Source organism: Grampus griseus, assembly GCF_964374135.1.
Source record: "Grampus griseus genome assembly, chromosome: 8".
NCBI classification, from domain to species: Eukaryota; Metazoa; Chordata; class Mammalia; order Artiodactyla; family Delphinidae; genus Grampus; species Grampus griseus.
The window spans coordinates 85,572,896-85,598,814 of record NC_139002.1 but is presented as its reverse complement, the minus strand read 5'-3'; the positions used below and the strand labels follow the sequence as shown (position 1 = coordinate 85,598,814).

General features: G+C 36.4%; 1 protein-coding gene across 3 annotated transcripts in view; it reads right to left on the bottom strand.

Moving 5' to 3' along the window:
* Positions 1–933: 933 nt before the first annotated feature.
* Positions 934–25,919, bottom strand: part of HIPK3 (homeodomain interacting protein kinase 3) — a 96,350-nt gene continuing 71,364 nt past the window's right edge. For 2 of the 3 annotated variants that reach the window (XM_082659440.1, XM_082659441.1), the window contains exons 4-17: positions 18,432–18,551; positions 17,210–17,296; positions 16,534–16,718; positions 15,305–15,464; positions 14,769–14,892; positions 10,082–10,203; positions 9,332–9,453; positions 9,079–9,240; positions 8,860–8,922; positions 8,268–8,564; positions 7,837–7,977; positions 6,112–6,347; positions 5,701–5,828; positions 934–4,839 (exon numbers count right to left, since the gene is read on the bottom strand). In XM_082659440.1, the coding sequence (XP_082515566.1) occupies positions 4,363–4,839; positions 5,701–5,828; positions 6,112–6,347; positions 7,837–7,977; positions 8,268–8,564; positions 8,860–8,922; positions 9,079–9,240; positions 9,332–9,453; positions 10,082–10,203; positions 14,769–14,892; positions 15,305–15,464; positions 16,534–16,718; positions 17,210–17,296; positions 18,432–18,551 (2,424 nt within the window). In that variant the 3' untranslated portion in view covers positions 934–4,362. The remainder of the gene's footprint in view (positions 4,840–5,700; positions 5,829–6,111; positions 6,348–7,836; positions 7,978–8,267; positions 8,565–8,859; positions 8,923–9,078; positions 9,241–9,331; positions 9,454–10,081; positions 10,204–14,768; positions 14,893–15,304; positions 15,465–16,533; positions 16,719–17,209; positions 17,297–18,431; positions 18,552–25,919) is intronic. The other variant, XM_082659442.1, reaches the window with a different exon arrangement.

Below are 25,919 nucleotides of genomic sequence, written 5' to 3'. Positions count from 1 at the left end.
TACTGTTTGCAGTACCTAATAATGTGAAACATCTGTATACCCTATGACCCAGGAATTCCATGCCTACATATATGCCCAAAGGAAATGCATACGTGTTCACCAAAAGATATGAACAAAAAATGTTTGCAGTAGCACGATTCCTAATAGCCAAAAAGTAAAAACAACTCAAATGTCTATCAACAGAACAGATAAATGATTACATATGCACACAGATGAATACTATACAGTAATGGGGTAAATGATCAACAACTACATACAACGTGGATGTATCTTAGAAATAAAATGTTGAACGAAAAGAAGCCAGACACCAAGTGCATGTAATCGAGTAAAAGTTTACTGAGAGAGACTGAGAATACGTATTCTCACTGGTATGTTCTGGCGGGGCGCTGAGAAACTTTCCTCCTGATGTTTCTCTGAAGTTAAATCCTGGAAGTATAAGGTGGTGTCTGAAGGCACAGCCTAAACTGGCCTACTGGAAACCACATGCTTTTGAAGCCTTATGTTTTATATCTTAAAAATACACGTGAATTCCCTATTCTTCATCCATGCACATTGAACAGAAATATTTACCTCAAAAAATATTCAAGAAAACAATATTCAAGGGAAGCAGGCCCTGGTTATCCTGTGGTTACAGTACTGTGGCACACTACCTCAGACTTCAGTTTGAAAAAGAACTGCTGGAAAGTAGACTGGTTTGGTTAGACAGCCTGGTTCACGTCTCAGATTCACGACTCATTAGTGCTGGGAGTTTGGGCAACTTACCTAGATATTTTGAGCCCATTTCTTCATTTACATAATGAAGATAACATTATATCTCACAGGTGGTTTTGAGAATTAAATGCGATGATGTTAAGTTAGGTAACTCAATGCTCCTAACCTTTTCCTTCCCTACCCTGTAAGTAGTACTGGGGTGGAAAAAAAGTCAACAAGCAGTTTGCTGCAATATATATATTTTAATTCAAAGTGAATCGACAGTAATACACCATAAATTCTTATTTTGACACTCACCAAAATAGTCACCTGGAAAACCCGCTTTTTGTGACAAAGTACAGAAGGCTTGGTCACATTTAAATCACTGAGAACTAGAGAGAAATACTATCGCAAACCGTAATAGACATTACATCCATAAAAATTTTCCCAGTCCTTATTGTAATATTGCACAGTGCAATTGCTACATGGCAAACTAGTGTAGCATAGAAGTAAAAGCAAAAACAAACCAAAGAAAGAAAGCCACAAGTCTAAAACTGTTAAACAGTTAACAGTTCAAACTCAGTAATCAAATCTATATCATTGGGTTCTTTAAAACAAATCTTCCTACACCTTGCAGTGTATGATTTAACTTTTACTTAACACAAATCAACTTTAAAATTAGTAGTAGAGATTTTTAAAATGAAAAAGTTTTGCTACTACAGTAACATATTTAAACACCCTGAAGGAAAAGAAACGAAATATCAAGATATTTGATTAAAAACAATTTGTAAATTAAAGTAGTATGCAAATACGCAACTTGGAAGTCATGCAGTGTTTTATTTAAGAAAGCAGTAAAACCAAAGAAAACTGGTAAAAATGGTTTTAAAGAGAGTACAAATTCTTTTCTCAGTATGCTAAATTTAGATTTTAGCAGGATCTTGGATTTTTTTTTAATCTTCTTAAACACATAAAAAGCACGTGATTAGAATCAGTTAAGAGCAGTGTACTTAACTTGGGTACGCCTTTATCAAACAGGACTATTATATTATGAAAACATTGAAGTTTATCATTCACCATCAATTTAACAAGACATCTCAGTCTTGGAACAGAAATACAGAAAATACGATGTTTCAGGGTAGTGAACACGGCCCTGAACAGGAAGAAAACTGCGCCAGTTTTGTACCTGGTACAAACATCGATCAATCCTTTGCACTTGGTGTTTCTGAAACATCCATTGCCAGCACTGATTCTTCTCCAACAAGTGAGCAGATACCAGTAAACTGCTGGACCAGATAAATTAAATTAGAAGGCTGTGGAGGGCAGCAAGTTTACTTAAATAGTGACTCCATAAATTTGCCATCTGTAAATAATCTTTTAAATTAATCTTAGGCTATTCCTTTTTATGTGTAATATATATATATATTTCTATTTATATAAAATGCATAGAATTGATTACTAAAAACACTGAAACTTGTGGGGAAAATTAAGTCCTTCACTTTCAGTGTGACTAAAAATGTACTGCTGGTTTTAATCTTATGATCTAATACTGTAATTTTTAAAATTAATTTCAGGCACATTTATTTCATTGATGATTATTAAATAAAACACTGCTTGTATTCATGGAGTAAAGAAAAGTTTATCCATTATTAGCTTATTGTCAACGCTGTACTAGTGGTATGCAATTCATTTATCAAAGAAATGCTGTAAATCCAAAACAGTTGGAGTTTTACACTCAAATGCTTTGTACTGTTTATTCCAGTAAATGCTGTAAGATTATATTCCAGATTTTTAAGGAAAAAAAGTTAAGTCAAGCCTGCAAGATACAGCTTTCTCAAGTGTCTACAATGCCAGTATGAAAATTAAAAATTAAGTTACATTGATACATCCCAGTTTTTTTTATATGCAGTGATGAGCACAAACATTAATAGAGATAAAATACTGATGCAAATAACACACCCCAAAATAACATATGCAATTTTTTCCCATCATTTACAATACAGTAGTTACAATGACACTCCAAACAGAAAAGCAAAGTAAAAAATCAAAACCCCAACTTCTATTTCATGTAATTAGACTTATACAGAAATTAGAAGGCTAAATAACAACTAGTTAATCACCTAATTTCACAGCTATCTGAAGTGGCAATCGTTATATAGCAGCTTATCTATGATACATTCAAGATAAATGATACAATTTATTATTTGCCCATAAGCTAAAACACAGCCTGCTTAATACCTTCCTTTAAATTCCACCTCTACACTACAATATACTTGAGGTCTATGCAAAAAGTAGCTACCTTTTATATAGGAAATGGATGATTAAGTCTTTGGTGCTGTAAAAGCAACTTCATTTAAACATCACCACCACCACCACCAAAAAAAAAAAAGGAGGGAAAAACCCAAGACGCACTTCCTAGGAAAACAAGCATGTAATTTCTGTCCCTGACGGAATGTATTAAATAAGCAAACACCACCAACAAGCAAAACAAGTACTACAATGTAAAAATACTTAAAAACAAAACAAAACAAACCCTCTCACATGCATAAATGAAAAATTGCACACAAAGAACTCACATCTTTTCAAGCTTCAATGGTAAATATTCTGCTACTATTTATTAAATACTGCATGGTTTGCCCAAGCTAGGATGAAACCACATCATGAATCAATGAGCATTTTCTTTATCTACTCAAAGTCATGCCTACTGTACTGCATCTCTAAACATTTTATTAAATCCAATTATACAGCAAACACTCCCAAAATAAACTTAGATTGTATTGCAGTTTCACTTAACAGTATATAAAATGCTGTGTTGTGACAGGTATCAACTATCCATTAGATACTGAATCACTTTTTCTTAAGCACTACTACCTGCTTGCTTTTCTTGAAGCTAGATCATTCTGAAAAATCAAGACAGCAGAATTCAGCTATAGCAAACATGCTGCCCTCTTAGTAAGGAAAACACAGCTACAACCTGAAATCATACCACACAAAACCAAAAATGAACATTACTCCATCAAAGGAAACTAAAGAGTAAGTCTGAACTTTAAGTGCTGCAGTCCTCAACATTTATATATAGTAATAACATTAACAACCTCAAATATTTAAGGCACTATGTGTGGGAACGGTTTACAATGCAGCTGAGATTATTAGAACAACATTTAAGAGCAAAGTCTAGGCAACATTTTGCCCATGCAAAAGACACATGCAAATGTAAAGAACAATAGCTCAATTTCTTAGGTAAGTGACCCAACATTTATACACTAAGACACAGATAATACAATTCACTTGTATGCTGTAATTCTGACATATGTGCATCTGTTGCTCTAAGTCTGTACACAGAATGGCTTCCCAAATATAGACGTGTCTTGCACTAGTTAGAAGGCAATTTTATAAAAAATAGTGGGAGCAAAACTGGACTTCTGCTCCCATAAGTCACCTGCCTAGAGTTACTACATAAGAAGATAACATGACCAAAGACAAGTTATACCAAATGTGCAAAACACATTAAAAGTGAGTTTTTTTTTAAAGCTCAAAGTTGTTTAAATTGCACCCAAGTCTACATGATTCAAAAATAATTTTCTTGTGCCATGGCTAATATTTATTAAATACCATGTTTTATTTTTAATCAAATGTTTATATCATTGAGCTTCCTCAATATACTCTCTTGAATTTTCACATGTATGGATACTGGCTGAGTTTGGTTGGACTCAGTGGAAATCCAGTATATGCAGGTGATGCTGCAATGTAAGAATGTGGTGGGAAGATTGGTTTGTACTGAGTCTGATGAATGGTTGGGGATGGTAACAGACGGGGATTTATGCCCACTGGGACTTGGTGAACTATGCCACTGGGATGGGAGATATTATAAGTTGGATGCTGTAACATAGGTCTTGAGGTACATGGAGAGGCTAAGAGGTGGGCCACTGGTGCAGCACTGCTGAGGGTAGCTGATGATGGGTATGGAAGTAGAGTAGGCTGTCCTCCGAGGTGCGTATTTCCAGCCAGATGGGCGTGCACAGCTGTGTGATTAGGACTTCCATGAGAAAGAGTGAATGGATTACTAGTAACACTAGTAGGGATATAAGCTTGCTGTCTTCGATGTCCAAAGTTTCCATTCCACTCTTGATGCCCAGATCCAAAGTGCTGAACCTATCCAAAAACAAAACAAAAAGATTAATTACATATTTTATAAGTCAAAAAGAAAGGGAAAAAAGGGAAATTACAAGATACTCTGTGACTGATAACCCACAGAGGATCTCTCAGATCTTAGCTTATACTAAGTATAAACAGAGTGGAGAAAAATATCGATCAATTTTATATATATATTAGTATTAGCATTTTAATATGTATTACTGCATATTATTATAATATTAACATTGCCACTACCCCTGCTAGTAGTGTCACTATTCCTACCACTACTGATAGCTACCATTTGCAGAGCACCTATTATATGTAAGACTAACACTTTACGTACGAGACTGTATTTAATTCTAATTATAGTTATATAGCTATCATTTCCATTAACTGTGGTCCAGACTTGTTGAAGAGCCCTGGCCAAGGTACTGTACATAGCATTTGGCAAAACCAGGATGTGAACGCAGGTCTGACTCCAATACCTATGACCTTTTCTTTCCCCCAAGTCAAACACAACTGCCAAGCACAGTGCTGACCAGATGGCAAGTACTCAATAAGGCATCTCTCACCATCACAACTAACACACAAGAAATGTAACCATCAATGCATTGGTGTGCATTCTGATTTAAAGGGCCTAAAACAACAAACAGACTAAAAAACTTTAAGAGAACCTAAGAACCTAATCTTTCTGAAAAATTCAAGTTCCATGGATAATCGGATAATTATCCTATTATTAAGCCAATTACTTTTTAAGTCACTTGGGATAATGAAAAGGGAAAAATTTATTAAGATTTTATACAGTGTGAGAATCTTTTTCCCCCCAGTTAGAAAACTGCTAAATTTGAATCCCAAAGACTCATAAATTCACAAACATACCTGACTGAAATTCAAATGCTGCTGCTGGAATGCTGATGTCAATTTCTGCTGACGATTACCTACTGCGGAAGGCTGGTTTAATCTTCCAGGAGCAGATCGTCCTTTTATTAATGGCTGGCATACAGAATCTGGCAACAACAAAATACCAGAAAGTAGCTACTTTTTCCTTCTTATATAAAAATTAGAAAGGTCTTTAGATATTTTACACAATAGTGATTTGAGAACCTTAAAATTAAATAAAAAGAAAAGATCTCATGGTTTCCAAGGACTGGGTGATATTAGAAGATATCTCCTTTGTACAATAGATTTGGCAGGGTCAGGCTGGAAATTCAGAGATGACTTTTGGCTCTAATGTTCCTAAATTAAGACCTTTTAAGGGACAATCAGGGAAATAGAGAGGACTCAGTTTACCTGTGTTTGCCATATGCTCATCGGCATTTAATCCATTTTCTAGTCCCATTGGTGGCACCACAACAGTACAAACAGCTGGTTTGGTTTCTGTGTCAGCAGAGGTTACCAGTTCTGTGTTTTGATGCGTATCCGCCACAAAACTGCTCTCTGCAAACGGGCTGTCATGTCCTGAAGAGTCTGATGTTGGAGAGCCATCCACAGTATCACAACTACTTTCCTGTTCTTCATCTGACATACTACAACAAGAAAGTATTTTTATGAACAATGTTCAATGTTAAATCTAAAGTTAAATAATTTCCAGACTCCCAGCAAATTGATAAGAATCTTATTCAATTATTTCATACCTAATTACAACTTCTTCCTTATCAAAAAAACATTTTTCATAGATTTCCTAGACTCCCACATTAATTCTCTTTTCAGACTGCTAACCCTAATTCTGTCTATCTAGGAACACACTCTTGGCACTTATTTTTCCCTCCTTTCCCTTCCCACTTGATCCTTAGTCTCAGTTCATAAAATCCCATTTATAAATTACAGAAGATTTCATCAAGACACTACAAAAGAAGTGCTGTTCTGGATAACTGAAACGAAATGTACAAACACATAAGCATGCAACTTGCATATTTCAGATTAAATTCTAATGTTATATATGTGCCTTTAGTGATAATTTGGGTCCTTTTAACTAACCAGTTATCTGAAAGGTTTTTCCCACCTCTCTGAAGGTCTAGCCAGTGTCCCATTTCTCTTCTCGCCCTGACCCTTGGGCCCTGCCCACCACCCCCCAACTCCTTGGGATTTCTACAGCATTTATATTGTTTTACTACTCACTTCATACTTAACAATTTGAAGCACCTCTTTTTATATGTATATTTTAATTATATATTTTTATCTTTGTATTTTATTTATATATATACACATCTTACATGTATGTATTTACATATACGTATGTATAATATCAACTTCCAAACACATTATAAACAAGTTATAAGAAGATGTGTTAATACTTCTTTATGCTTCCACAGAGCTTAGTTATAACCAAACTATTCAAAACCATATTTCCTGATTATGGAAAAAAGAGAAGACGAATAAAATTAAAGCTGAACTTTTTCAAATTTTGTTTCCACTAAAAAAAAGAATTTCTAAAAGCTAAAATCAAATGTATTTCACTGAAATTTTTATGGTTCATCTCTTAATGCGTTAGTACCTCATGCAGGTTAGGAGAAGCTCACTACTTTAGTGGCAAGGCACGTCCCTGGCCAAAAGGAAGGGTAGGAAGGAAATATGCATGAAACCGTGCAAATCAATCACTATGAGAGAAAAAAATCAGCAAATAGTCTGCTGACAGTGGGTCATTACTTTATTATGCAAAACATTCCTTTTTATTTTGCTGAAGTATATGTTCTTATTCCAAATTTAAATTACAATAGTAGTCTGTGGAGCTGGAGTTGAGAATGTGGCTTTTTCACCCTTTCAAAACAAATGATTCTTTAAAAATCATTTATTAGAACCTCAATTTTTCATTTAGATCTGTTCTGTAATAGTAAAGAAAATTACTACTTAAAACCTGAGTTTATAAAAAGGTGATCTAGTTCAAAAATTATGATCAAGAGAGAAGTCACTGTGGTAAACTGGCAGGTACTTACTAATTTAAACAACAACAAAAGAAATCATAGGCTTTTTAGTAGACTTAGTATTTATAATGTACTGCTATTGAAATTCCTTTACCTGTTCGGTCTCTTGCAAGGGGATGGGCTGGACTGCCCTGAGGAGCTGGTGCTCAGAGTACTCTCAGGACTACTTAATGAACAAATCCGATCAATATTCAAGGTGCTCTGGCAAGCTTCACAATCCAGATTACCTTTACATCTAAGTAAAGAGGGAAGGGACAACTGGGTCAAAAATGAGAACATACTTCCCAAGTAGCCAAAATTTACATTATTTAATTAAGGATATGAAACAGTTAAGACAAAAATCTAAAGCTCATAATACAGGAAAAATGCTATAGTAATCACGCTAAATGCTATTCAGGAAGTTTACTCTGAAGGACATGAACAGACAAGTAATAAATCACAAAGTTTTTCTTCCCACTGCAGCAGAGGGTGCCATCATTATTGAAGGAGGCAGGAAAATCGCGGGAAACTGCTTTTGGCACTTACTCTCTGAGCGAATGTCTCTGCGACGTCTCTTCTTCATCAGTGTCACTGCTAATGGTGATCACACTCACCGCAGGACTCGGGGAGTCAGCGATGATGATGGTTTGCCGCTGTTTATCTGAAACTGATGAATCAGGGTCCTGCCTGATAGAAGTTTCACAACAATTTCTTGCCTCTCCTTCTGAGTTATGATTGTCCTGTGTTTCTATGCAACTTGCTTCCTCAACATCTTTCCCATTTACTGTCTTTGGAGAAATAAATGCTGATTGTGGGATATTGGTATTCTGCAATGAATTACTCCTGCAATCAAAGGAACAATGTGTTATTCCTATAATCAAAATATATACATGACATTTTTCTAAGACAGCTTGTTATAATTAACAATGCAAACCTTCACTTGTTAAGATTATAACACACTAACATACAGATGAGTCTGTGATATATAAAATACCTCTAGAAATATGAGTGTAGATTGCATTTACATATATTCAAATGGTCTTTTTTTTTTTTTTGGTAAATGTGATATCTGAGTATCTAAAATGGTCTAAAATTATAGGTAGATAATAAATCAAAAGGGCAATAAAGACAATCTTACCAACTGAAAGCATTTATTTCCTCTCTTCCTGGCTCCCATTCCATTAGTTTTACCAAAATACCTCTGAGAAATTGAGAAGGGAGCTGGCTTAGTGTTTGTAACAAAGCTATCAAAGAGGTCATTTTGAATACAACAGAGTGACCCTTTGGCGTACATGCAAAATTTATTTTAATGACTAATTTTCAAAATGCAGAGGAAAGTTAAAATATCAATACCAACCTGTTCTGGCACAGTTTATTTTTCTTGGTGGTGGCAGGCTGAGGCCACACAACATGTGCGATGCCCACACTAATTGGCTGAGGGGCTGATAAGGTGATCTGATTGGTTAGAAGAGGTTGTGGCATCACTGAGCTGTAATGATTGCTGTGTGAAATCATTTTCCTAGGGAGAAAATTTAGAAAAATTGAATCTCTACTTTACCATATCTAGTTTGCAAACTATTCACAAAGAAGTACCCTTGTTTTTAACTTACCCCCAGTCTCCGAGCCTTTGTGAACCAGCCATACCCTCAGAAGCTAATGTAGTAGCAGGAGCCATGGGTGTTATCTGTTGCCAGGCAGGTACCAGCATCTGCTGTGTTCTACCAGACCATGTCTGTTGCAGCAAAAAACAAAACCAAAAACAAAAGAAAAACTAGTATGATACAAGTTAACTCAAAGTAACAATCTTCTAGACGGGAATAAAGACACAGACCTACTAGAGAATCGACTTGACGATCTGGGGACGGGGAAGGGTAAACTGGGACAAAGTGAGAGAGTGGCATGGATATACATACACTACCAAACGTAAAATAGACAGCTAGTGGAAGCAGCCGCATAGCACAGGGAGATCAGCTCCGTGCTTTGTGACCACCTAGAGGGGTGGGATAGGGAGGGTGAGAGGGAGGGAGGGAGACGCAAGAAGGAAGAGATATGGGGACATATGTATATGTATAACTGATTCACTTTGTTATAAAGCAGAAACTAACACACCATTGTAAAGCAATTATACTCCAATAAAGATGTTAAAAAATTTTTTTAAATTTTTAAAAATAAAAAAATTCAATAATTAAAAAAAAAAGTAACAATCTTCTAATAATTATAAAAGTTAAAGTCAATAATCTACAAGGATCGAATTCCCATCTAGGTCATTTTCATTGTTTCCAACAGCACAAATGGATTAGTGCCTCTACCTGAGTAAAAGGAGGACAGCACATATGTAAAAATAATGAATTATTACCAACCTGAGAAAGAACTCCTGGTCGGATCTGTAGTGGCTGCATGGCTGGGGCCTGCGTTACAAGGGGTACTGTATTATCTACCCTTATTGAATAACTAGTGGGTTTACCATGTGTTGCAGGAATACCTGTGAAATAGAAAAGAACAGTTCTCAAATAAAAAACTTTTCTGAGTTACCTTATAAAACTCTTAAATTTATGAATTGCTAAAATTCTTATTAGGATTATGAAAAAATTCCCTGCATAAAATTTTCATAATATTAGAAAGCAATCTATTTGGAAAGTGAGATACTGTCTATCTACCTTGTGGTACCTCATTCCAAAAATTGTTATAAAGCTACTCTTTCAAAGTTGAATGATTTGTTTTTGAAACTTCCCATTCCTTTTAAAGTTTGCTATTATAGCTTTCCTTTCCTTTTAGAAAGTTCTGCCACTGGTAAGACACGGAAAGGTGAATCTGGCTCAACATCCTTATCCTCTAGCAGGTAAATGTTCATCTTTTCACACAAACTTTTAGCTATGCTTGGTATTCTCTTCTTTAAAACTATGATAGGATCTTATACACGTCACCAAAGGAGGAATGTATCACAACTTCAACTTCAATGGCCATGATGGTTTACATGATTCAATAAAATTCAGGATGGCACACTCATTTCAACCTCTAAAGGAAAAGCAAAAAACAAACTTTTCTGCCTTATATGATACAACTAAGCATTTATCATTGTGGTTTAATCTACTAGTATTTCTAGTGGAGAGCTACTGGAACTCCAGGACAAACATGTTCCATTTTGCTTACCCCCTAGGAAAATTAGAAAGCAGGATTACTACCCACGTTAATCCTGTTAATATTAATATGCCTGTGTCATACATTGCAAGAGCACCTTGCAAATATTAAGTCTTATGGTACTAAACTTTAAGAGAGTAAAGTAGTATTTTACACCAACTAAGAACTTTGACTAACAAGATTTTAGGGATATCTCCTAAGATTAGAAAGCTGAGTTACTAGAATAAATTCACTACTTCATAATTCCAGTCTATTGTATTGTACTTACTTTCAATATGGGCTGGCAGATCATTTAAACATAATCAGTTTTTGGATAAAAGTGACCTTGTGTGATCAGCCATTTAAAAAAAATTTTTTAAAAACAATTCTTTTTTTTTTCCTACTGAAAAATAACATTATACTTTTTATTGCACAAATATTTGTAAGTGATAATTCTAAGGAGAATTTTATTGTGTTTATTTTCTTCACAGAGGTGCTTATCCTACTGACAGGGTGTTCTACCCTCTGAACTCCACCTAAAGAGCTACATGTGAGGGACTTCCCTGGCAGTCCAGTGGTTAAGACTCTGTGCTTCCAATGCAGGGGGTGAGGGATCAATCCCTGGTCAGGGAACTAAGATCCCACGTGCTGCAGCGCATGGCCAAAAAAAGTTAAAAAAAGACAAAGAAAAAAAAGAGCTACATGTAAATTAGATCTACAAAGATCTATGAGTTATTTTTTTAAAATGACCTTCTTACTCTTTCCAAAAAGCATGTCTTGATCAGCAAATTCTCCAAGGAATGGAATATGAGCACACCCAGGCTGTGTAGATATATTGCAGCAATAGAGAAGCTCATCAGAGAAAAAAGCATCCTCACTTTGATAAGGATGAAATCACAGAGCAAATTCTTAAATCCCCCCAAAAAAAGATTGCCCTTAAATTCTCCTCGTAATCAATGCCTTAAGACAAGAAGAATTCTCCTATAATCTTTTTTTTTAAATCAAATTCAAAAGTGGGTTCAGGGCTTCCCTGGTGGCGCAGTGGTTGAGAGTCCGCCTGCCGATGCAGGGGACACGGGTTCGTGCCCCGGTCAGGGAGGATCCCACATGCCGCGGAGCGGCTGGGCCCGTAAGCCATGGCCGCTGAGCCTGCGCGTCCGGAGCCTGTGCTCCGCAATGGGAGAGGCCACAACAGTGAGAGGCCTGCGTACAGCAAAAAAAAGAAAAAAGAAAAAAAAAAGTGGGTTCAGATCCTAATTTTCTATATGCTTATTAGGTTGGCTAAAATTTTTATCTTCGATTACATTTGCTTGATACCTGGAAAGCATGACACAAAAAGTTTAAAGACTGTTCTAGTACAACAGAGGAGAATTTTGCTGGAATGCATTTGACTCTAAAATAGCAGTTTTCATCCAGAGGGGATGAATAAGTAGCTATTGCCAAATAATGTTAAATGCTTGTTTAGTAAATACAACAACCTACACTCAAATTTGTTAAGTAAAAGCTTGTCTAAGTCTTCTGTACTTTAAACATGGCACAATATTAGGAATGTGGCATCCATATAGCTATACCTACATGTTGTATCTATAGTATCTAAAATATATGAAATGCATGATGAACTTAAACAGTGTAGACCCAAGGTAAAAAATTTAAAGTGAAGGACAAGAGACATAAATTTTATTTTAAAATCCGAAGTATAATGGTACCATAACTGCTACCCAATAATCATTTAAATATGTTTCTTTGAAATGGATTAGCACATTATGAGGTAAAGGGGTAAGAAGGTCAATACTGGGATTTTCTACAGATGCCAAAACGGATTAGAGGGAAAGCTTTCATTTCTAAGCACACACTATACTAAGAAACAGTGAGACAACATATTACAGAGCCTGCCTGTTATGCTGCTGCAACTGCACCTGTTAGTTTTTTAAGCGAACAAATATTTTGCTTTCTCTCACTATTAATTCTAAAACTATTGTTCTTCACATTTGATGAGTTAATGAACCTGAAAGTATCTCCTTTTCTTTCTGTTATCCTTGTTAGGAACCACTTGCAGTTGCTAACATATGTACAGAAAGGTTACTAACCTTTTATTAATTGTAAGCTACATAAAAAGATAAAAGATTTGCCTAACCTCATTGAATGTTTTAAGAATGATGCCCAATTGTATTTAGAAATGTGTCCACAAAGCCTTTTGGTACAAACAGAAGGTAGCTCTGAAAAAAAAAAATTGTTATTCCAAATCTTTTTTTTTTGGCTGTGCCGCACAGCTTGCAGGATCTTAGTTCCCCTAACAAGGATCAAACCGGGGCCCCCAGCAGTGAAAGCCCAGAATCCTAACCACTGGAATGCCAGGGAATTCCCTGCTATTCCAAATCTTGATGAAATATACCACACTGTAGGTAGGTGACTCCCAAACTGATTTTGGTACACGGAAGAGATCATTAGAACCTAAGAATCTATTAGTACAGATTAAAAACTCATCTAAGTGAAAATGTATTTGTCAAGATACCACTTACGTAGTAACTAATTGAAAAACAAAAAAGCATCAGTCTTGCATGCTCAAGTATTTAGAAGTAAAATGTCTATGACTTACTATTAACAGTATGTGTATGTGTAACAGACAGATAGAACAAATACACCATGTTAATACTTGTTGAATCTAGGAGAAAGGACATTATTATTCTTTGAACTTCTCTACAATAAACAGTTGAAGAAAAACGAAGAAACACAACAGCATCTTTAAGAGTGCTGACAATATGATATAGGTATTTTTATTACCAAACCAGCCATGGGTCACTGTCACAGATAACAGACCAAAGCTACCCTGGTAGAACCAAAGTGGCTAAAGAGCTGCCATGTTTTCACATCTCTCATTACCAGCCAAGCAAGTCAACAAACATATTTTTGGTGCTTTGTTAGGCACTGTGGGGAAGATTAAAATAAAAACTTTAAAAAGTTGCTCACATCCTTAAATGAAATAAAAATTTCAAATATAACCTTCAGAATCCAGAAATATTACAGCTGGAAACGATCAAGATAGTATCTATTCAGTCTGTTTTCTTTGACAAAGGCTGAAGCAAGTTAACAGACTTGTCTGGGATGGCAGAGCAAACAGCAGAAAGAGAACTAGATCCCAGGCCGACTTAGCACCAAGAGCTCTCACTTACACTATACAGCATTACCACCATGCTTCAAAGAGTCATTTCTGGCCCATTTGGAATCAATCTCTTGATTTTAAGATATAACTAGATGTCACGGCCTAGCAAGGACAAAACGCTACCGAAGGACCTAGGAAAGAGGGCTTTATGCTAGCTATTCCAGTCCAAAAGTTCACTGCTATCACCCTTTTACCACTAAGAAGTTCCTCAGTGTGAAAATTTATGGCATCTTCAAAGGTATTCTGTCACCATCTCACTTGAGGATTTGATTCTATATTTTTATCTAAATAAGGGCAATTTGATCAAAATCAATCTTCAAACAAACAAACTAAGCTATGGGGAAAGAACAAGACTACAATATTTTAGGAAAGAAATCCTCTGACCAAAACTTAAAGAACTGAGCTCTCAATCACTGTAATGTCCAGCGATGACATGCAGATAAGTACTTACTTGAACATCTGGAGCAGTTATACCCAGTATAGGACAATCCATACCTTTCCAAGTTCATTAATTTCCACTAAGGTATGTTATCATGCTAGACTCTACAGGAAATACAACTGTCATATGGTCCATTTTGTTAATGATGACTACAGTGGAGCTGCAGTCAAGAAGTATCACTGGTCTAAAGGCTACTGACCTGCTTAAATTAAATTCAAATGTAGCAGTAAACGTACCAAAACCCATGCAGTATATTTAATGAATAGATGCCTAAACTTATTTTAAAGTAATGCATGCCTAAATTCAAAGTGTAATTTAAATAAAAGAATACCTTGAATAGCTGGTGGACAGATAATCAGTGTCTGCTGAAAAGCATCACCACAACCAAAATGAGCAGTTCCAGCCTGCAGAGGAATCCCATGGTGCACAACTGAATGAGCAGATGTGGTTAATGCCTGAAACGATAGACGTACATGGCATTCATTATACAGAGCAGGCTTCTAATTGCTGCACACATACTTTATAAGTAGAAATCAAATGCATTTCAATAAATCGTAATTCTATGATAAAAATGGACCCAGAAATTGATCTTACTGAAGTCTACTTTTTGTAGAGTTGAGACATAGAAGGGCAGGTAGATCATATTGAAAGAATAAAAGGTGAAGGAAAAAAATGGATTTGAGTAGATATGCTCCAATTGTTACCCTGAAATATTAGAGATTTAACAGAACAGCCATAGTAAGACTTCATCAGCACTGAAACTTCTAACTGCTGACATGGAAACTTCTGCATATTTCAAAAGCAAATCAGCAATCATTTAAAAAAAAAAAAGAGGAGCATAAATTATCAAATACTGTAAGTTCTTACCTGACTTCTTAATGTGCCAATTTTAGTAAAATTTGCTGTCAGATTAGCAGTACTGCTGGGAGCAACTGGTCTCAAGAGTGAAGTTTTATTGTGATTATTTGTGTCACATGAATTCGGATGGGACTTACAAATATCCATAATATGAAAACAGGACTTTACACTGCAAAAGAAAAATCGAAAGGTAATTGTAATATTATTTTTTTAATGTTTAGAGTAGTTTAAGATTAAAAATTATTTCCAAAAGGAAAAAAAAGTCTATGGCTTGCACTTAATCTGCATATTTCCAACAGTATTTCTACCAGGAAATCCTGTAAGATCAAATTTCAAAGCAAGCAGAAGAATATACTTATATCTGGAATATTTTCTTGAGACAGCAAAGCAATAGTGAGCACTTTTTGGTTATACTTTTATGACCCCTACTCTAAATAGTTTTTTTCTAAACTACTAGATCTCCACATCCCTAGATTAATGGCACCATGTATGTGGTTATTATGTTATTTTCAAAGTACTTATATACAGAAACCATTACACATTTTTAAGTACTGGGGGTGTGGAGACTAGTTGGGCTTTATAAAAACATCGATTTTAATTGTAATTCACAATAACGAATATCAGTTTGTTCCTTTACCTCCTTCATTCAATATTTTAAAAATATTAAAAGAAGTTATTTTAAGTCACTTACTTTACTCTCTTCAGCCTATAAAAAAGAGGACTGGGGTTCAAAGAATTCACAAGCTTTGCCTAAGGTAACTCTTCTAAGTCTTTCTCAATTTGGGCATATACTCTTCTCTACTAACCCATAAAAAAAACCTCCTTTCCTTCCACAACACAGAGGGGAAAGAAGGGGGACAAGAAAAGCAAATGCTGTGAAAGGAAATTGAAAATGGAGTTTGCAGGACTCAAAATTGAGGGAGGAACAACTTAACACTTCCTTTAACTATAAATATGCCTGGTTATTAAGGTAAGAATGTCATGTAAAACAACATCACTCAGTCATCCTCAGTATGCTATTTTGGAAAAAGAACATTGGAATGTGATTTAGATTTGCATTCTATTTCTACTCTGCAATTTACTGTCTATGTGAACTTGGCCAAGTTAGCTTAACCTCCTTTTACTCAGTTTACTTATATTTAATGAAGAAATTGAATCATTTTTCTAACACACTGGTTTACCACAAACAGCATTATCATTTCTCCAGAATCATTTTAAAAGATTTTAGAGTAACATACTGGTTGCTATGCGGGAAATCTAGAAGATGTTTCATATTAACAAAAGCATGGTTCAAAGTCTCTGCTGGAGTAATTCTTAAATCTGCATCAATCAGCAACATTTTTTTCAACAGACTAACAAATTCTCTTCTATCAGCTTTCTCAGCCAAAAGATCACTTCCTTCCAAATCCATCACTGTGTTCACCTGCAAAATCAAAATTTCAAGTCATCGAATAAAAATAAGCCATACAAGGTAGTATATGTTAAAGTCTCACAGTTTACAAAAAAAGCCCACAACACAGGAAAGAACAAAGAACTACAATTATTTTGAAATAAGAAAGAACAATTGAGTTTAACAAATCCTCAAAAATATTTTGAGGTACCAAAGAGCATTCAAAGCAGGAAAAAAAATTTTTTTTAACTAACAAATATCCACTTCTAGAGAGATGTAAGGAAAAGAAATATGTCTGTTAGAGTTTTCCTTTTTAAAGAAAATACTTGAATAATACAAATTAAATATGTGATAAAGACAAATGCAATTTAGTCCCTGAAACCTCAGAATCAATTTTGTTTGAAAAGCTTAAAAACAGCAAGCATTCTATGTCATATAGAAAATGATTAACGTGTTTTGGCATTCTTGGCATTCAACTCCACCAACTTAAGCATAAGATTGACAAATGTGTCTGTGGTACTCACATGCACTATATCATCCAGACTGTTGAATATGTACTTTCTGGCTTCTTTAGACTTCATTCCTGTCTCAGCCTCATGTTCTTCCAGTGTCTTATCGAATATATCAGAGAAGGAAAATATCTTATTACCCACCATTTGTAAATCCTTTATTTCTTCAATTCTGGCACATTTAGCCTAATATATTGAATATTCTAAGGCAAGTAGTAGTTTCAAAAGAATAACTATCAAAAATGTAATTTTGGGACTTCCCTGGTGGCACAGTGGTTAAGAATCCACCTGCCAAGGCAGGGGACACGGGTTTGAGCCCTGGTCCGGGAGGATCCCACACGCTGTGGAGGAACTAAGCCTGTGTGCCACAACTACTGAGCCTGCGCTCTAGAGCCTGCGAGCCACAACTACTGAAGTCGATGCGCCTAGAGCCTGTGCTCCGCAACGAGAAGCCACTGCAATGAGAAGCCCACGCACCGCAACAAAGAGTGGACCCAATGCAGCCAAAAATAAATAAATAAAATAATTTTTTTAAATGTAAGTTTTTAGAAGTATACAAAAAATGAGAAGTTCAGGTTCAGACCAAAAAATATTACACATATAGATAAAATCCTTAACAAAATAACTAAAGTGAATCATTAAAGATTTACTAATCCCAGGAATAAATTAGGTACTTGGGTTATGTAGTAAGTGGTTAGATTCAATCCCTGTCCTATAAAGCTTAATAAATGTAGAACTGGGTAGGGAAGATAAACAACACAAAATGATACACATAAAATTTTTTTAAACTATTTAAAGTGAGTTAATAATTGTGCTGCCAGGTTAGAGAATGAGCTAAGGTATTCAGAAAGGACTCTCCTCGTTAAAAGTGGGGGGTGGGGATTGTCAAAAATGAAAATTCAAAAGAAGAAAAAAATGCAATGAAAGAGGGCTTCCCTGGTGGCGCAGTGGTTGAGAGCCCGCCTGCCGATGCAGGGGACGCAGGTTCGTGCCCCGGTCTGGGAAGATCCCACATGCCGCGGAGCGGCTGGGCCCGTGAGCCATGGCCGCTGAGCCTGCGTGTCCGGAGCCTCTGCTCCACAACGGGAGAGGCCACAACAGTGAGAGGCCCGTGTACCGCAAAAAAAAAAAAAAAAAAAAAAAATGCAATGAAAGAAAAATAGGCACAGAGGGTATTATCTGTGAACATGAAGCATCTTAGAATATGTTTTTCTAAATATTTTTTTTAATGAATTACCTTTAATCTCCAACCAGAATGAGAGATATCTGTTTCTCTGCAAAAAAATCTTGTGGATTTTGTACCCACATTTAACAACTGTTCTCCTGGTAAACCTTGAGTCTGAGAAATGTATCGAATCTGAAAAATAATTTACAAAACAGAAGAGTTATTCTTTTATTGCATTAGATATTTATTGAACAACTATATCAGACACTAAGGTAGATGTTAGGTCAAGAATTAAATGATGTACAGTGTGTGCCCTAAGAAATCAGTCCAGTAGGGAACATACAAGTAAGCAATTATAATACAGTGTAATATATATTGATATAATACAGGTATAATAAATACATGCCTTATGGAAAAACAAAGAAGAGACACATATAATAATTGTAGTCATATAAAGTTCCAGATGAGGTGATGCTCAAGTTGGGTCAAAAAGAACAAACAGTTTGTCAGCCCTGAAGGAATGGAAAAAAATCTGAATTATTATGATTTATGCTAAGGTTATAATATGAGTAAATATGGAAAATAAAAGGAATACATCCACACATTCAGAGACTAAAGTTCACTAAGGGAGAAATGGCAAGAGACGAAATTGATCTAGCAGGCAAAGGGCTTTATCAGTAGGTTAAGAAGTGTGGATTTTACTCTGAGAGGCAATACTGGGAAACCATTGGAGAAACTGGAGAAATCTACACAGGCAACTGACAAGTTACTTGACTTAGTGACAAGTTGACGTGGTGAATTAGGGCTATGGGAGCACTGGAGGGGACGCATCTATGTCACTGGCATATGTGTGCTTGAGTCAGTAGAGGAGGACACAGTGTAGATGAGCTCTCTCAGGAGGACACTGAAAAGCTCCAGCCTCAGGGCCTCTGAACTTAACATCCTTCTGTTTGAACACTGTTCCCCCAGACATCTGTATGGCTAGTGTTTCACTTCCTTCAGCTCTCACCTCAAATGTTACCTTATTCATGAGGCCTTTCATGCCCCACTAATAAATAAGAACAAGCTCTCCCCTCTTAGTACCCCTATCTCTACTTATTCTGTTGTATTTTTCTCTACTGTGCTTTTTTATCATCCGATATTCTGGTACATTTACTTTGTATTTTCTTACCCCATTCTGCAGTAGAATGTACATTTCATGAGGGAAGAACTTTGTTTTGTTTTCTTACACGTACACCCATGACAGTGTCTGGTACATAGGTGGCCCTCAAATATCTGTTCCCCAGATCAACAACTGGGCAGCACAGGGAATAAACAGAGGCTTAACCCCTTGAAACTGTGTTTGAGAACACAGGATTCTTTTTTTAAACCTCAAATACAACTAGTCCATCCTCTCCTGCATCTTCTATTTCTTCCTCTGTATGAGATTTTTGCCCTCGATCTACAAAAATGTTTAATATCTTCCAGCCTAAAAACAAAAAAAAAAAACCCAAAAACTCTCTTAACTATTTAAAACACTTTTCTCATTCAGTTAAAAGCATTAAAATAGTGGTCTATATTTTACTTTCCATTCTAACCTCAACACACAACAATTGGAATTTTACTATTACTCTCACGAAATGATAATGTCCTGTTATTAACTGACACATTTAATAGTCACATATTAATCCTTATCTTACTTCAACACCACTGGCTATTTTCAAGTGAATAACTTGAAAACGCTGTTCCTTTCATTTCCACATCATTCTTTTCTATTTCTCTTCCTACTTCTTGGCACTCTTTAACTGCCTTCCTCCATTTGTTATATGTCATTGCATTCTAGAGTTTTATCTGTCTTCTTTCCCTCTACAAGCCCCACGTGCCATAGTTTTATCTCTAATTCTATGTCTAAATATTTATCTCTAGCTCTGGAGCTGTAGATCCAACTGCTTACTGACACTCTGTATCTGGCAGGTCTTTAGGTACCTCAAAGTGAACATATTCTAAACTGATTTTCCTTAAACCTGTTAATCCTCATGTATTTCCCCCTTTGGAGACTACCACCAACCACCCGAATCAGAAACCTGAAATTTATGCCCAACAAGTACCTCGCCCTCATCACCCAACATCCAAAACCGTAACAATTTTACCTCATTAGTATTTTTCATAACTGTCTCTCCTCTCCATTCCTCTTTCAGGTCTTCTTCAATTCTGAGTTATACAATCTCACAAGCCTCCTAATTAGTCTACCTGCCTCCCTAATGACCCCATCCACTCACTCCCAATTCATTATTCACACTGCTAAGAACAAGAAATTGCTAACAGCCATTTTGATAAAATGAAAATCTGATTATTACTCCCCTGTATAAAATTACTTTACTGCCTACAGGATGGATTCCAAATCTCTAAACATGGCACACAGGCCCTCCAGCTTTATCTCTTCCGGGCTCTTTACATGCTCCTGTACTCCAGCCCCGTCTAGCACCTGCTAAACCTTGCATGGGTTAGTTTCTCTTTCCTAGATTGCTCTCTAACCCCTACTTATCAACATCCCTGTTCCTCTCCCTCCTTACTCCCCTCCCTGCCACTTCACCAAATCCACGTGGCAAACTTTTACTGTTCCTTCTTCAAGACTCAATTCAAGAAATTCTCCTCTGTAAAGCTATGCCTAACCATCCAAAACAGAGGCAATCACCTTCCTCTGTGCTACCATCACACCTAGAACGTAACTATTTTAATGCATTTATAACACTACATTACAATTATTTTTACATGTCAGTTTTCCCTGCTAGACTACGTGCCTCCTAACAAGAGTCTATGTTCATGCATATTTGTATCCCGAATTTTACATGAAATAACTAAAATCTCCACCTTACAAATTAGTTTCGTTACATTAAAGTGCAGTACCTCCCCCTCACCCCACATCCCCCAAGTGCCTGAGTTCCTTGTTTTACGGAAACAGAAAATGAAAAGTACTAAGAGCTTAGTACCTTGATGTTGCGTCAGAGTATCACAGATGGTAAGAAAGGTGCTCAACAATTCAATTTCAACAAACTTACACAGGGCATTTATTATGGGTCAGATGCTAAAGCTATGCAGAACAATAAAATATGTTGCCAATCTTTAAAATTTATTCAAAAAATTCAGTAGAATAAATATTTAAGCATATAATCTGCAATTAAACTAGGAAATGCCATTATAAAGAAAAAAACAAAGTGCTAAGAGAATACCATAGAGCAATTAATATACCTAAGAAGTTGAGATGGCACTGAAAAAACAAAACGGCAAATGAACCTGCCAAGTTTATTTTTGGTCGTAATGCCTGCCAGTCATTTGAAAAGAACTTGTTCCATCTGTATGCCCCTCCTGTCTCCAGTGGATGAAGGGTGGGGACCTGACCTAGAAGCAATTACTTCATAAATTTGCCTTGTGAACTCAACTAGAATTAAGCTAAGCAAATCAGATTTACAGTGTCAGAAACGCAAACTAAGAAATTCCAGATACTGTTGGAGGATGAGCTGAAGGGTTATAAGGCAGAGCTAGAGTTTGATGACCACGTTAACATAACCAGAGTTAAGAGTGAGCAGGAATTCTGAGTAGCAAGTTAGAACAGATAAAAGCACTTAAAGAGCAGCTAAGTTATACTTAAGATCGAGCACCAGAGTGAAATTCTACCAAAGCCTATTAATTTCTCTAAGTGTTGCCTTGAACCTAAAAGCACCTTCAACTCCAGACTTCACAAAATCCAGTCATATTAAAGCTCATTCTTGGATTTTTGGACAGTCCACACAAAAATAAATGAACTTTTCCTTGAGCCAACTTGAGAAGGTCTCTTTGAAACCTGAATAGCTTGACAAAATAGAATTCTTTAAAGATTCCCACCCCCACCCCTGGAGTGAGCTCTATTCTTCTTACGTAAGATATAATTTGATATTACCAAGCATAATAAAATTTGAATATAAATTCAGGCTTTCGGCTGCTCTGGATAAGATTCTACCTAAACTCTAACAAACATTTTTCAAGAACAATCAACCAATTAAATACTGTCCATTCATCCATAAAAATATTATTTAATTTCCTAGAATGTTACTGATATTTCCCCAGTAAATATAAGTCAAATTGAGTACATATAGCACTAATGAGACACTATACCTACAATTAAGACAGGAAGGGATCCAAGCACAGTACCAATTCACAGAGCAGCCTTCTCTACACATACACAGTAAGTACATTTGTATACAAAAGGAAATAAAATGCACATATGACAAAATATATTCTCAACATGGTCAGTGCCTAGTTGTAGAATCCAAAATTCAAAGAAGAAATTGCCTTGGAAAGACTTTAAGAGATGACACAGATGATTAAAGGGCTAGAACACAAAGCCCATAATAAAGAATTTAAATAGTCTGAAAAGTTTTTCCTAGTGACTCAAAATTGGCCTTGAAGTATACTACACATATACTGTTAAGTCTTTTTCACCTCCTTTGAAAAAAACAATATTACAAGGTTAAATATAGGTTACACAAAAGACATAACAACAAGGGTTAAGAAAGAGATGTTACAATATATTTCACAGAAAGTCTTTATTTTTGTAAATGTTCCATGTGCACATAAAATGTATGTATCCTGGGCTTCCCTGGTGGCGCAGTGGTTGAGAGTCCGCCTGCCTATGCAGGGGACACGGGTTCGTGCCCTGGTCCAGGAGGATCCCACGTGCCACGGAGTGGCTGGGCCCGTGAGCCATGGCCGCTGAGCCTGCGTGCCCGGAGCCTGCGCTCCGCAGCGGGAGAGGCCACAGCAGTGAGAGGCCCGCGTACCAAAAAAAAAAAAAAAAAGTATGTATCCTGCAGTTTTGCGTGTAGTATTGGGTGTAGTGCTCTATGCCTGTATCACTAGGTCAACTTGGTTAATCATGTGTTCAAATCCTCTATATTCTTACTGATATTTTTCTATCTACTTTCTCTATCAATTACTGAAAGAAATGTGCTTTAAATCTCTAATTATGATTGTGGCTTCGTCTCTTTTTTTGGTTCTATCAATTTTAGATTTATAATATTTTGCAGCTGTTGCTAGAGATATAAAATATAGAATTTCTGTGCTTCTGTTGAATTGAATTTCCAAATTAATTGGCTGGGCTTCCACTCTTTATAAATAATGCTGATATATTTGTAATATACAAACACTCCTGTTGTTAAAAGCAATGTTATTAACAAAAGCAAAACAGAAGAAGAATATCTTGTACAGCATATATTCTGAGAGATAAATATTTGTACAAAATGTTATCACGGGGGCTTCCCTGGTGGCACAGTTCGAGCCCCAGTCCGGGAAGATCCCACATGCCGTGGAAAAACTAAGCCCATTTGCCACAACTACTGAGCCTGTGCTCTAGAGCCCGTGAGCCACAACTACTGAAGCCCGCGCGCCTAGAGCCTGTGCTCTGCAACAAGAAAAGCCACTGCAATGAGAGGCCTGCGCACCGCAACAAAGGGTAGCCCCCGCTCACTGCAACTAGAGAAAACCCGCACTCAGCAACAAAGAGCCAACGCAGCCAAAAATAAATAAAAATTAAAAAATTTATTTTTAAAAAAAGTTATCACGGGACAAAACAATAAACTAGCATAGGCTGCTGGTTCCTTCCCTAGAACTCAAATCTGGAGACAGAATACAAATGGAGGTTGATGAATCTGAATAACTAATATACAGACTGTGAAAACCCTCTTCGAGCAATAGTAGATTGACAGTGGTAGGGTAGAGGTGGAGTCTGGAAGAGGGTCAGTGCCAGGGAGCTAGGGCAGACTAGAGCAGGGTTCAGCTGGACTCTTAGTGTCTTGAAAGTATCATTATCCATGAAGTACTGTAGAGGTGGTCTACTGCTAATAGCATAGCTTCTAGATTCAGACTGCCCGTGTTAGACTATTGGGCAAGCTTATTAAACTTCCCCACACCTCAACTTTCTCATCTATAAAACTTCATAGGGTTGTTGTGAACATTAAATGAGTTAAAGTGTTGACAGTTCCTGGCACCCAAAAGAACTCGATAAGTATTAATTAGTAATGTTACTACTATTGCCCACTGTACTGTCACTGTAAGGCAAAAAATAAGTTAATAAAATAGCAACAACACCCCAATTGGGTATCCAAGTATATCATGGCAGCTGATGCCCAGAATAGGAAACAGATAACAGACAGAGGCGTGCCCTTTTACATCCTAATTAGATGATCATAATCCAGGGAGTTGAGGAAATTTTATGAAATTCAACCACATAAATAGACTAAAGTAAAAACCCCAAAAAACCCCACTCGTGAATATTTTAATAGATGCACAAAAGCATTTCAGAGTCCAAACCAATTTAGGATTTAAAAAAAAACAACTTAGGGCTTCCCTGGTGGCGCAGTGGTTGGGGGTCTGCCTGCCAATGCAGGGGACATGGGTTCAAGCCCTGGTCTAGGGGCATCCCACATGCCGCGGAGCAACTAGGCCCTTGAGCCACAATTACTGAGCCTGCGCGTCTGGAGCCTATGCTCCGCAGCGGGAGAGGCCGCGATAGTGAGAGGCCCGCGCACCGCGATGAAGAGTGGCCCCCGCTTGCCGCGACTAGAGAAAGCCCTCGCACAGAAACAAAGTGCCAACACAGCCATAAATGAATGAATGAATGAATAAATAAATAAATTTTTTTTAAAAGGGCAAAATTCCTTAAAAAAAAAAACTTAAAATTAGGAATAAAGGGATAGTGCTTATCTTGAAAACAGACATTTATCAAAACCTCTACAGCAAGCATCATATTTGAAAATGAGTATGAAGTCCAAGATTGGAACCAAAAAACACATCACTCTTATTTGTTTGTATTCATATATTTTGGAAAATACCTTTTAAAACACTGAATTGATAACCGTGTGGCTATTGATGCTGTATGCTATTAACTTTTTTCAATTACTGTACCCATTTGGAATTAAAGTAATATACATTCCGAAAATATTGTGAATCTGGATCAGATAACACCTCCCAGTTTAGAAAAAAAAAAGAAATCTATTACAGATTTTAGAAAAACTGAGCTTTGGTCAGGACTTTGTGTTAAATTACCATTGTAACTTTTGACAAGTCATTTCATTTTTCCGGGCCTCAGTTTTCTCCTTTATAAAATGTGAAGGGGTAGTAACTAGATAATCTGTAGGGTCCTTTTCAGTATCAACGTTAGTTGTCCAACACTAGAACTGTAAAGTCCAAATCCAGAGTACAACAGCAAACTGACCTTTATATTGCCACTAGATGGTGTCCTGCTCCAGAGTACTATGCATGTCATAAACTGTGGTCCACAAAGCCAAAGGTATATTTCTACAATTTGACAGGTACCTCAGTACTTCAGCAGCTAAGGGATTATGGGACTCTCCAACTAGATCACTAACTCTTTCAAAACTAGTAACAGTTTGGCACCTGCATCAAAGTTAATGATTGGGTAAAAAGATGAAGGAAACTAGAATGTATGGAAATTTTTATAGAAATGGTATTTTAAGAGGTATGCTCAACATGGAGGGGGAAAGTAGAGAATATTAAAAAAACACCTGGCCTAACAGAAATTTATGG